Source organism: Myotis nattereri (assembly GCF_964212035.1).
Source record: "Myotis nattereri genome assembly, chromosome: 3".
Taxonomy (NCBI): domain Eukaryota; kingdom Metazoa; phylum Chordata; class Mammalia; order Chiroptera; family Vespertilionidae; genus Myotis; species Myotis nattereri.
In genome coordinates this window covers 55434445-55448553 of record NC_138077.1, presented here as the reverse complement: position 1 = coordinate 55448553, position 14109 = coordinate 55434445, and the positions used below count along the sequence as shown (strand labels likewise).

The 14109-nt window shown below is 44.2% G+C and overlaps 1 protein-coding gene across 1 annotated transcript in view; it reads right to left on the bottom strand.

Moving 5' to 3' along the window:
* Positions 1-14109, bottom strand: part of LOC308515014 (solute carrier family 12 member 8-like) — a 38426-nt gene that overhangs the window by 16086 nt on the left and 8231 nt on the right. The window contains exons 3-4 of the mRNA XM_081085406.1: positions 11261-11407; positions 5475-6120 (exon numbers count right to left, since the gene is read on the bottom strand). Of these exons, the coding sequence (XP_080941532.1) occupies positions 5475-6120; positions 11261-11407 (793 nt within the window). The remainder of the gene's footprint in view (positions 1-5474; positions 6121-11260; positions 11408-14109) is intronic.

Genomic DNA, 14109 nt, shown 5'->3' with positions numbered 1-14109 from the left:
GGAGGGGGTGCAGGCTGGGCTGAGGGACACCCCTCCCCCAGCACACAAATTTCGTGCACCGGCCACTAGTGTGTGTGTGTGTATGTATGTGTATTAACAATGCCTAAAGCTGAGCTTAGATGAGACAATCTGTGTTAATTGCTTCTCTCAGTGTCAAGAACATGGGGCATGCTCAATAAATGCTGCCTATTTTTAGCTACAAACATTATTTAACACTTAAAAGTAAAAGTTGGTTTGTTGAGTGGACAATAAATGAGTCTGGGAATTGATTTTTCAAATGTAAACTACATATTCATCTCTTCTGACCTCTGCTTAATATAATCTGGATTCTGACCTTCCTGTTTTTAAAAATAATATGCTTTGGAAGGTATGCTTTTATCAGTTGTGTTTGTCTGAATAATTGTTTCCTTCTGCGGCACCATTGTTCAAATGTTTTTTATTTCCATTTAATCAGATCCTTTTTATCTCTGATGATGTCTTTAATAGTCAGAAATATTTCTCTTGCACAGCTGTTATAAATAAGGAATTTGTGGCTATATAAGGCATAAAATACAGCCCCAAGTTAATTTTGGGGGCCCATTTGCTCTCAATAGCATTTATTCAGTAGCAATTTGATTCTTGTTATTTCATGGCATCTGGTTTGTCACAGATTAGGTTCTTATGACAGTTTACACTTTCTATTCTACTGATCAATGTTTAAATTTTTTAGACAATATTTGTTCAAATGTTCATCAATTTCACCAGCTTTTACTGAGTGTTTGTTGGATGCCATGTGTCGTGTGCCGTGTGGAAATGCTGTGATGAATACAAGGTGGAAAGACATGGTTTATGACTAAAGGAAGCTCACAGTCTAAAGGCACAGGAATGAAACTAGTTTTTCTTTTCCTTAAGACAGACAGATGAGCGGAGCTGAAGACAAACGTATAAACACATGTGATCTGAATGTGTAAGACAATGTGATAATTATTTATACTTCCTGTATGAATCAAATGTTATGCTTGCACAGCAGGGGGACCAGGTAATCCTTCTCAGAGGGCATAAAAATGGGTCTGAAAAGTCAGATGGATTTTAAACACGAAGTCAGAGTTTTCCAGATGGAGAAGGGGGAGGTGAAGCAATTTGAGGAGGCAGAACAGCATACACCAAGGCAGGAAGGAATGAAGAACATGACGTGTTTAGAGCACTAGTCTGGGTGGATCCACAAGTAAGTGCATGAGTTGTCATGAGGAAAGTGGCCAGGAAGGTAGGTCTGGATTATAAAGAACCTTAAAGATCACACCAAGGATCTTGGACTGTCTATGGAAGGCATTAGATTCTGGTGAAGGTTTTTAACTAAGAGACACAAGAGGAGAGTTTTATTTCAGAAACATCCTTCAGTGGACAATAATGAGAAGGAGAAGCAGGATGTGGGGAAATCTGGGGGCAGAAGACTGATTGGGAGACTTAACAAGAGCCCGGGTGCTAGATGATGAGGTCTACACCAAGGCAAAGCAGCAAGGATGGAGGGGAGGGAGTGGTCAGTAACTATGATATTTCTCAACTGGGCGACTGGGTAGCAACCACTGCAGCGATTAAACATGGCAAGCTGGCTGTAAGTCTTTTCTGAAAACCCAGTGAGAAGACAGAAAAGGAATTAAATAGGTATAAGTCCACAAACACAAGGTGAATGAGAGAGGAAAGATAAAAACAGGTATTGGAAGATGAAAAGGTGACAGAGGAGCAGTAACAGACTGGGCCGAGCAGAGGGGACGAACTCTAGAGCCTGCAGGGGAGGTGCTGATAAGAAGCAGCCCAATGCACCCCCCAGGCTCCAGCAAAGTTCAGGACCAGGAAGTAGCATGTCCCTGGGAAGAGGTAAGGTGCAGGGGGTTAGTCATAAAACTACTTATGAAACAGTTGGGCCCTCGCTGGTTTTGCTCAGTGGTTAGAGTGTGAGCCTGCAGACTGAAGGGTCGCTGGTTTGATTCCAGTCAAGGGCATGTACCTCAGTTGTAGGCTTGATCCCTGGCCCTCTTCCAGGTGGGGTGTGTGCAAGGAGGCAGCCAATTGAGCAGGAGGCAACCAATCAATGTGTCTCTCTCACATCCATTTTCTCTCCATCTCTCCCCCTCCCTTCCATTCTCTCTAAAAAATCAATGGAAAAAATATCCTCAGGTGAGGATTAACAACAACAACAAAAGAAACAGGTGGACACGGAGGCCCTCTGTCCAGTGGTAACAACTCCTTCTTTGCCCTATCCCCTTCCCAGGGGGGATTTCCTCCAAAGAAATCCAACCACAGAGTGCCTACACTCAGGACACCAGGCACAGCAGAGAGTAGGGAAATTGGGCTAGAAACTGGGGGATTAAATGAAAGCTTATATCCTAAACAGTGGGGAGCCCCCAACTCCCTTACCTTACCTTGCTCCCTGGTTGCAAGCAGCCATCAAGGTGACCCTCAGGCAAGAGATTAAGTGACTCTTCTGCGGAGGAACGGAGGAGCCCCGGAGGAACCCTTGAAAACAGTGGTTCTCAACCTTGGCTGCACACTAGAATCACCTGGGAATGTTTTTAAAATCCTGATTTCTGGAGGGCGAGGCCCAGAAATCAGGATTTTAAAAAGATTCCCAGGTGATTCTAGTGTGCAGCCAAGATTGAGAACCACTGCTCTAGAAGATGGTTACAGGTGAGTCCTCTGTGAAAAAGCCAGTTAATTCCCTAATCATCCCACAGCGAGGTTCCCAAGGAACAAGCCCTGCCCAGTGTGCTTTTTAGGGCTTCACTTCTAAGTATGAACAGAGATAAGAAGATCAGCAGACATGTTAGTGAAGCGTCTAATGAGAGAGAGAGATCCAGCCAAAGAGAAAAGGATCTAACACAGGAAAGACAGTAAAAGGAGCAGAAAAGACTTTAAAGGGAGAATAAGTACTATTACCAGAAAGATAAGATAAACCATTTTTACCCATGAAACAAGAATAAAATGATGCTCATTTTTTTTTAAGGGACAAGGACGAATTAGGTTACACCCCAGAGCTCTTGGAAATTGAAAACAGGACAATTGTGGCATAGCCCGAATGTTGCCACCCAATCTACTCTTCTTCCTTAGGAAAATCACTACACAGTTTCGTGTGAAGCAGCAATATGACCAGCCAAAAAGACATTTCCCAGCCTCCCCTCTGAGAATAGCTGGGAGGGCTACCGAATCAAGCTCAGGGCTATGCAGCCAGGGACAACACTCACAATTGTATGTCAGAGCAGCCCAATGGAGCCATCACTGCTGCAGGCACCCAGGTCTAGACAGCGCAGCCTGCCTGCCCATGGACCCTGGAAGCCCTGGATGCTGGAGGCAGGACTGTAGGCCTCCTGCAGCTACTTTCTGCTTCCAGAGAGTTCCTCAAAGTCCGCATTGCTTTGGGTTTCCAGTTCCCATTATAAGGAGGGCTTATCCAGTTAGCAGAGTTTGGGTCTTGTGCCTGAACTCTGGCTGCAGGAGAGGTTGGAAAACTGACATCTGACGTTTTGTTTTGAGTGTGAAAGGCTTGCTTTGCCTCCCACCAAGACCCATAACATTGGAAATTCTTCAAACATAGGGAGGTCACTCAGTGTTGGGGAGGCAAAAAAAAACAAACAACAACAAAAAACAACAACAGCAAAAGTCTACTATAATATGGCATCGAAGAAATCTCTTCTATCCTGGATCCAAGACAGCAGCCTGCAGCAGGCCTAGGACCGACAGCCTAGAGTGGAACAGTCAGTCAGTCCAAGCAGAACAGTAGAGCAGCCGTGGGCCAGAGGAGAAAACAGATGGATATGACAGATTTCTGAAGAACTCGAGCATTTGGAAAACAACACGGAGAGGCATTTGACATATCTGCCAGAGCATTTAGAGAATAATTGATGACCCCCCAAAAAAGCAAATTTTAAAAATGTAATTATTAACTCCAGGAAACAGAAAATGTTGGACAAAAAAAAGACATGTAATCATAGTAGAGTAGATGGCTCAGAGGTAAGCAATATTTACTTAATTATGATAATATGAATACTAGATATTAAGCTAATCAAAACAGTGATATAATTACACAGGGACATTGAATGAGATGTCAGAGGGGTATACATGAGTTAAATCTTCATTTACCATAACGGGAAGTCAAAAGATGATATCTGAAACTGACATATCAGGAAGTAGTAATAGCCCTGGCCAGGTGGCCTAGTTGGTTGAGCAACAACCTGTACACCAAAAAGGTGGTGGGTTTGATTCCCAGTCAGGGCACATGCTTAGGTTGTGGGTTCAATCCCCAGTTGGGGTGCATACAAGAGGCAACCGATGGATGTTTCTCTCTCTCTCTCTCTCTCTCTCTCTCTCTCTCTCTCTCTCTCGCTCAAATCAATAAAAAACATATCCTCCCATGAGGATTTTTTAAAACTAGCAATACAAATATATTATTTAGCAACATTAAGGTTAACAGAAGAAGCACCTTTTTGCTTGAAAGTGGGATTTTCCAGGGGTGAGACCAGGAGATGGAGAAGGATAAAGGCGATAGTATAGAAGAGAGGAAACTATTTTTTATTATATGACTTTTAACTCCACTTGGCTTATTAAACTACATGATTTTTAAAATTTTAATAGCGTTCCTACCTCACACCGATGTGGAGGTAAGGAAGAGAAAGTAGGTGTGTGGGAGAATGTAAAGCGTTTATTCTTAGACATCTCCTTCTATGTGCCAGGCGTTTGCTCCTCTCTGCCCGCTGGGCTATACAGCTCTCAGGGGCAGGGCAACGGGAAGGGAAGCATTTGGCTTCAAATCCAGGCACACCTGGGTGCCACGTCCAGCTGTGCAAAGTATCAGCGCTGAGACTCCTCTGTGACTCACAGAGCCTCAGGGTCTTCCTTGGTGAAATGGGAAATGCTAGTATCTATCCTTACATGCAGTAACACTTGTCAGGCACCTAAAATCCGGAAGACTCAAAAAGTACACATTCTCTCTCAGAATTCCTCAGGCTGAGCCTCTCCTTGAGAGTCTCACTCGGGGTCCCAGTGTTTGCCGATTTGAGAAAGCAAAGAAAAGCTGTGCTCCTTTCGCCACCTTCCCCACCCCCTCTTGCCCACTTGGGGATATTTATCTTCCACAGACAAAACATACTGAGTTTTTGCCAGGCAGTTTGTCATAACACATTTCCACTGTTCTTGGAAAAAGAAATCGGTTTCATTCACGTTGGCCTTATACTTCAGCTAGTTTTTGAGTAAAATAAAAATGCTACTCAATTACTAGCCAAGGCTCCCACATATAGGAGTAGGTAGAAATTTCTGTCTGAAATCAACAGAGTAGAATTACAAATTCAGCTGATACTTGAAGATAACTTTTAAAATAAATACAAAATACAATTCACAAAGACTTTAAAGTGAGCTGGCTAAAGAGGGTTATGCTAACCGGGTAGGTGAGGCAACCAGTAGTCACCCCAAATTAGGAGGCCCCAGTAAGATTTCAAGGCGCTCACCTTCTCCACTTGGCCTTGGCTGGTTACTCAGCTCAGGGACAAGTTGTTCTCCACGCGCTCTCGCAGGCTGAGCCCTTTCCCTCCTGGCACCCTGCTTGTTCCAGTAGGACTCCTGCCCCGCCCAGATGGCAGTGGACAAGCTGTCAGGGCCTTCTGCGGGGAAGGAAGTTGGCGACTTGAGGTCCAAGAGGAAGCTATCTTGCAGGGTTTGCTTGGTGGCCTTCTTGCATTTCCCCCTCGGATGCTCTGGGATCCTGTTGCTCTCTCCTGGCCTGGTCTGGCTGCTCTCAAGCTTCTTGGTTAGCTGCAGGAGCTGATCCATGTCTTTGGTGAATTCTAGCAGAGTGCCCTCAGAGAGGCTTCGGGCAGTACCCTCAGAGCCATACTGGGGAGCCTTTTCCAACAGCAGGTGCTCAGAGCAGAGGAGAGCTTCCATGTCCTGCCTGTGCACTGGCTCAGGCACCTGGGGGTGGCTGCCGGGAACCATGGACAGGGAGAAGTAAGAGTAATCCACCGCGATGTATGTCAGCATGAAGTTAATGGTGACTATGGGAGCCAGAATGTTCACCTGACCCACAAGGACAAAGGCCATGGTCACCAAGCTGGTCAGGCAGATGGCAGCTATGGGGGTTTTATTTGGCCCTTTCTGCAAAAACAAAAATAACATGCAGGACTATGAAATTTCAGAAGAAAATCCCATTATCTGATAGAAACACAGCTCATGAGGGCTCAGCCACTTCTCCCATGTGACTCTTGGTGTGTTCATCTACAAGCTTGGGATAACATCCAACCCATGGAATTATTGTGGGGTCAGAGCGAATGCAGCTACAATGCTTGACATGGCACTGACACACAGTCGGCTCCTAACACAACATGGGTATTAGTTGTATTAGTGACTATTAATTGGGGCATTAGTTTAGAACTTGGGCTTCCCAAGTGTTTCTCCTTTTATCTCTCATTGGGTTCTAACACCAACTTTGGAAATCAAAGAGATGGAAAGTTGATTGTTTCCAGACGACAGCGGAGAAAATGACTCCAGGGGAGTGGCAGACCCTAGAAGACACAGCAGAATCATTGGCAGCTGGGGCCAACACATCTGTTATTAATGGAGGTGGGTAGGGTGACCTTCAGGACAGGAGTGGAAAATATGTGCTAACTCCATATAATCTGTTACTCCGCAGGAGATATTCATCACAGAAACTGACATAGCTCTTGGGCCAAAAACAATAATTACTTCGCAGTCCTCATCTTCCTTGACCTAAGAATTATATTCGACCCAGCTGGTCCCGCTCTGGTCTTTGAAAGACTTTCTTCATCTCACTTCTCTTGATTCATCTCCCTCCTCACTGACCACTCCTTCTGTCTCCACTGTGGCTCCTCCACAGCCCAGGCTCCATCCTCAGACCCTTCTCTTGTCTCTCTACACTCCCTTCCTAGGTCATCTCAATGGGGCTCGTGGCTTTAAATACCAGCTTTATGCTCTCAACTCCCAAATCTGAATCTCCAGCCTGAAATGTTCCCCTAAATCCAGGCCTAAATATTCAACTGTCTACTCAACCAGGATTTCAAACCTAATATGTCCAAAATCAAATTGTTGTCCCCCAACCTCCTGCTGCTCAAATCTACTCCTTCTGCAGTCTTTATCTTAGCAAATGGCAATTCCATCCTTCCAGTTGCTCAGTCAAGGAAAATTCTTGATGCCTCTTCTCATTTTCTCATTCTCCATCAACAAATATTATAAAGATTTACCCTCAGGATTTACACAGGCTCTAACCACTGCTCTCCCCTCCTTTACTGATAGCACTCTGGAATGTGAAGGGCAGGCATATAATTCACTTCTGGTTCCCACCTGGAAACCTCCCACGGGTTCCTCCAGGTGTGTTCCCCTTATTGAGGGCTGGGATAGATAGTGACCTTGGAAGTCACAGGATGAGGATGGCAAGGTCATCATCAGCCTGAGTCTCTGAGGCCAGAGCTCCTGTTGACCTGAAATACCTTCCCTAGTACTTTAGAGTAAAATTCTAAAGAAAAAAAAAAAAAAAGGAAGAAGAGTAAAAATATACTTTTATTGTTTTTAAGAATTATGTTTTTGGTACACCTATAAGTGTTTAGCATATTCTAACAATAAAACTACTAAGAATAAAGTAAATCATCAGAAACAAAAAAAATAAAACTTAAAAGGAGAGTCTTAGGTGTCTGGCGGACGTACTAGTGGTCCAGGTCAGGACTTTGATAAGGTGGGTTGTAAAGAGACAAAATAGTCGAACTTCTATTCACCAAAAGTCACCATAAAACAAGCCATGGAATAGGGAAAGATATTTGTAAAACATACAGAAGTTGGAAAACGTAGTTGTACTACAAATAAATAATACAATAATTAATAAGTAATAATAATACAAGAATAAACTCTGTTTTGCGGACCCATAACTGTAAACCTATTTTTGCCCACCTCGTGTAACTGACAAAGGGTCAGTCAGAATACTCCAAAACTATCCTCACAAAATAATTAGAAAGAGACAGACAACCCAGTAGAAAAAAAAAAAAAAAAAAGCAAAAGAATGCCCATTAAACATATTAAAGATGCCCAATTTCATTATATAATCAGGAAAATGCAAATTAAAACCATAGTGAGATACCATTAAACACCCACCAGATTGGCAAAAATTGTCTGATAATATCAAGAACACAGAGAAACTGAATCAATTAAGGTTTGTCTGATAATGGCGGGAATGCTGCTAATGGACAACCCCCTTGGAAGAAGACGCTGGTGTTCTCTCGTGAGGGAAAGCACACGCGCCTTCCCGCTTAGCCATCGCGCTAACGAGCGTGTGGTCTGGAAGGCCTCCGCCTGTGTGCCTGTGCCAGGACAAGGATGTTCACTCCCTGTCTGTAATGGTCCCAACTGAAATGACCTCAATGTCCATCAATAGCAGAACGGATAAACGGTAGCAAATGAGGAAATGCTATATAGGGATGATAATAAACAAACTGCTATGATGAGCCAAAAAGGGGATGAATCTCAAAAATATAATGTGGAGTGAAAGAAGCATGCCACATTAATATAAAGTTAAAAAACAGATAAAATTAAATTATTTTGTTTGGTGATGCGTATGGAGTAAACCAGGAGCTGGCAAACTATGACCCCTGGGCCAGATCTGGCCCCCATCTGTTTATGCATGCCCAAGAGCTAAGAATGGTTTTAGAGTTTTAAACATCTGAGGGAGGGGGGAGATCGAAAGAAGAGTAATATTTTGTGATGCATGAAAATTACATGAAATTCAAATTTCAGTGTCCCATCAATGAAGTTTTATTGAAATACAGCCTCTCCCCTGTGCTAACTTTTGAGCTACAATGACAAAATTGAGTTGTGACAGAGATCGCAGGGCCTGAAAAAACCTAAAATATTTAGTATTTGGCACTTTCCAGAAAAACTTCTGGGCAAACCTACAAAGAAAGTAAAGAATATTATTATCACAGAAGGCAGGACAGTAGCTTCACCAGAGAGAGGTTCAGGGCTCGGACCAGAGTGGGGTGTGGAGGGTGGGTGTCTGGAGGCTGGCAGTGTTCTTGGGTGGAGGCTACAAAGATGTTCATGTCATAGTTAGTCTTAAACTGTTCGTATTGGGTTTATGACCTTTTCTGTATATTGTATAAATCTCAAAATTTTTAAAACGTTTCTTCTCTTCACCATAAAAAAGTGTCAATAAAATTTAATCATATGTAAAGAAGCTTTGAAAAATGACAAATTAGAGAAAATATCTGTAATGTATATCACAAGAATTAATCTCCTTAGCAAAGAACAAGCTTCTAGCTATTAGGAAGAAAAAGAGCAACAATCACTGAAAAAATATATATATATAAATGACGAAAAGATGTTCAAGCTCATTCATAATAAGAATAATACAAACAACAAGTATCCTAAGATGCCATTTCTCACTACTCAACTGGCAAAAGTTCACATCTGACAATGAACTGTGGACAGGTTCATTGCTGATACTGTGATACCTGGTGCAAGAGTGCAAATGGCAGTCCACACACCGTATATCTAAATATTTATAATTATAAACCAAGCTATCAAACTGTTAGATCACATTTGTCCTAGCCTTTCCTTGACAAACACACCTTCAGGACAATGGGGAAGGTTGGTTTAGAATTCCCGCACTCCCCAGAGTTCCTAACTGGAGGAGGGGCCGTGCACAGCCTCCTGCTCACAGCCCATGAGTCTGGATGTGGGCTGGGGGACATATGGGCAGGCAATTCCAAGGTGCAGTACAGTACCTGGACCCTTGGCCTCATGAACTTCTTACCCTAAAGACCAGAACATAGTCCTATAAAGCAGTGTCTTTGGCCCAAGTCTAAGAGTGGTGCTGGCTGTGGGGAAACTGAACTCTCATATATTGCTGGTAGAAATACAAAATAATAGCAATACCATAGGACGTGTTTTGGCAATACCTATTAAAATTAAAAAGGCATTTACCCTTGGACCCAGCAAACCCACTCACACAAATGTATCCTATAGACACATTGACACATATACAAAATTATACACACACATGCACGCACACACAGAGATTATTCTTTGTAGCTCTGTTTACTGGAAGCAACACGAGCATCAATTCATAGGGAGCTGGTTAAATAAACTATAGTATATCCACATGATAAAAAAAAAAGAATGAAAACATTCTCTCTACATCCATATGCAAAGACAGACTCCTAAGCTATATTAAATGAAGAAAAGCAAGGCATATAACAACTTGTCTAACTCTATCCCTGCATAAAAATAGGGGAGAGAAAGAGTCATAAAAAACTAATAAAACAGCTATGGATAAGGCATGGGTGCAGTTGGGGCAGAAAAGAAAAAAAGATTCATGATAGGAAAAAAAATTCTCAGTGTGTACCTTTATATCACTTTTAGTTTTGAACCCTGTGACTATCTATTGCCTAATAAAATAAGTAAAATTGAAATAAAATCAGAAGCATATATCACCTGGAAGGTATAGCAATGATAGTCATTACTTCTACCCAGCCTACCCTGACTGATGCATAAGAAGTGGAGGAAGGTAAAGGGAAGAACTAGGACTTGCAACCAGGTGGCCCTAACCCATCTGCTGGGCTTAGCCTAGGCTACATGTCCTACCAGGACCACAAAGGGAGGCTCGGGATGGGAAAGGGGTTGGGGAGGGCCTGTCTGGTGCTCCAACAAGACAGAAATGAACTACAGCTTGCAAACCACATTACTGAGAAGTGGGGTTCTCTCTGTGTATGTCTCTCTTGTCATCCCCTCCATTTTAGAAATGTCTCATTTGATCATTCTGTGGTCCAACCAAGCTATACTGGATCAGTTAAGGTTTGGGCCATGAGAATTAGGAGGGAGCCCAGAGGCCGGAAGTAAAGGGAAGGAGAACTCGAGGGCAGAGTTAAAGTCACAGGACCAACATCCCTCCTCACCAAGAGATTCTTTCTTCCATGCTAAACTTGGAGGACCCTGAATTAAAGGATGTGGCACTCCCTGTCCCTCTGTGCAGGGTCCAAGACGTTTCTGTGACAGTTAGCGATCCCAGTGCTAGCAGCCCTGGGTGACTGTGGCATGGACAGATGCTTTGTCTGGCTGGCCCCGTTCTAAGGCAGCCAGAGGATGTGGGTGCGAGAGATGACCTCTGCATTCCTGTTTCTCCCCGCCTTGGAGAACTTGACCCATGGCTCTAATCAAGAAGCGTTAAGCAATTTGTTTACCAAGAATCACGTGCATGGCAAAATGGACATTTGTCAAGAAAAAGTTTACTCACCTCTTGCCCCAGACAGGCCAATGCGGGAATCACTTTCTCCCGGGCAATGCACTGCAGGATCCGGGGGGCTCCATAGAGCCCCCCCATACAGGAGGCCAGGGATGAGATGTATAAGCCCAAAAGGAACAGGAAGCCCACCAGGGACACCTATATGAGGAAGCAGTTCCATTACCCAAGGCCAGACTCTGCTTCTGTCCCTTTCTGCTCCCCTGGTACCCACCCACCTGTACCCCATCTTCTCATAAGTCCTCTAGTTCAACCTCTTGGACTTATTTCCATTGTCAGCCCCACCCCACTTCATTCGCACTGCTACCATTTCCATTTGGGCCACCATCACATCTTGTCTGGACCACATAGAGGTTCCCAAATTGAGTGTGCACCGACTCTTCTGCAGGGTTTGTGGGTTTGTGAAAACAGATTTCTGGATACCACCTCAGAGTTTCTGACTCAATAGGTCTGGGGTAGGACCCAAGAATCTGTAGCTTTTGTTGTCTGTTTGTTTGTGATAGTTTTTAAAAAATCTTTACTGTTGAAAGTATTACATATGTCCCCCCTTTTTCTCCCATTGACCCCTTATTGCCTCCTCCACCCCCACCCCAGGCCTTCACCACCCTGTGTCTATGAGTTATGCATATATGCATGCAAGTTCTTTGGTTGATCTCTTCCCACCCACCCCGTCTTCCCTCTGAGATTCCATAGTCCATTCCACGCTTTTATGTCTCTGGATCTATTTTGTTCAACAGTTTATTTTGTTCATTAGATTCCACATATGAGTGACTTCATGTGATATTTGTCTTTCTCTGACTGGCTTATTTCGCTTAGCATAATACTCTCCAGGTAGGACCCAAGAATTTGGATTTCCAACAAGTTCCAGGTAAGGTTGATGCTGAGGATCTGGGGACTCCACTTTGAGAACCACTGGCCAACAGCAATGCCAACTGGCCTCCTGCCTCTAAGCAGTGCCCACACTGAATCATCCCCAAGCCTTTGCCAGAGTCACCCCTCTACTCAAACCTGATATTCATGCCCCTGCTGCAAAAATATCAATGGCTCCCACTGCCCTGAGGCCCTTCCTGGTCTGTGACCTCCCTAACCCTGTAGCCCGAACACTCAGTCTTTGTCAGCATGATGGGCCTGCCTGCTGGAACCTCCATCCACACCTTTACTCATTGTCTGTTAAACTGCCAACTGTGCTTCAAGACTTGGCACAAACCTCCCCTCCTCTGTACGGCCATCCCCAACCCCCACAACAGTGGTTGCTCCCTGGACCCTGCAGCACCTCAGTGTGAGACTGAGGACACCTAGCACACTGTCTCCTCTACTGGCTTCATTTCTACAGGCTTCCTGTCATGTTTACCCTAGTAACTTGGTGTCAACACAGAACTATAAATGCTGAATGAGTGAACGAATGAATGAGATCCATGAGTCACACGGCCCACGAGGCACAACAGATAGAATGAGAGAGAGCATAGTTGTTCTGCCTGGTGTCAACCTGTAAAAGATGCGGCTGCTGGCCATGCAGCTGTGTCACAGGCTGTCTGTCCTGAGCCCGCCTCACCTCCTGAGCTGGACACACAGGGAAGGCTCTCTGTTTTCTGGATTACTTGAGTCTCCCTTCTCCATTCTACTTCACTTCCAGTACTGTCACCAGAACTGTGCATTCCAAGTGTTCACTTGCCCAACGATTAGGATGGGTTAGTTTTAATTTTTGGTTTTGCCACTTATCCTTTCTCCATGAAGATGCACCTGACCCCATTGTTTTACTTTCTTGCTTACAATGCACCATATCAATGGCATCAAACTTCGCAGAACACCAGCCCCTCATATTCCTCTTCCCAGAAACCTGAATCGGCCATGATTCTTGTTGGGAAATATCTTTTAAGAACATACTTGTAGGACACTGGAGGTTCACAAATCATCTGGAGGCTGAAAGATGAGGCTTGGAAAAGGGCAAGACCCATGCCTGGGTACACCCAGGCTCTTGAACAAGAACATTTGACCAGGATGCTACCAGCACCCGGCTGCCCTGTGGATGAATTCTCACTGTTCCTTTATATTTGCTTCATTTGTTACATTTGAAGCATCCAATGGGCCTAACCTAGGTTACATGTCCTACCAGGACCACAAAGAGACAGACAAAAGAGAGTCTGGTCATTGTGATTCTGTAATATTAAATGGGGCTCACTCCCTTTCAGACCACACATAACACAGGTGGAATAACCCCCAAATGGTCAGGGAGGCCAGAGGTTTGATGGACATGACGAAGGCCTACTGCGGAGCCTATCTTGTCCCTAATTCAGTGGGGATTACTTTTCCCTAAATGCTTCACGTCATCTTATCCCCAGTGAATCTCCTGTTTCTTCAATGTCATGAGTTTCTTTCTGTCCAACCCTTCACTTACCATTTTATTACTAGAAGAAATTAATGTCAGCTAATGTTTCCCATCATCGGTTTTTGTGTGTGTGGGGGTGGGTGCTGATGGCATTTTGTTATTTTCTACGCTGGTATAGTTTATTGTAGCCCCACGGCATAGTTAAATACGCTCACGGCTGACCTTGCTAGTGCACCGTAAGCTCCTCAGAGGTAGATCTGTGTCTCAGGCAGCTGGCCCCCTCCTTGCCGCCCCTGACAGAGTCTGGCAAACAGAGCCCAGCAAGTACCAGCTGAATTCATGAAGCGTCACTTCACCGGGGTTCGTGCCCTGGATGTCTTACAAACCGTTAGATAAACTGGTCCCATTATCAATCCCCGATCCACTCCGAGATGCAATCATTCGTCTATAACCTTTGTTTCTGTCTTTGCTCCCAAATGCATCCCATTTTACAAATACATAGATTGTGGGATAAAAT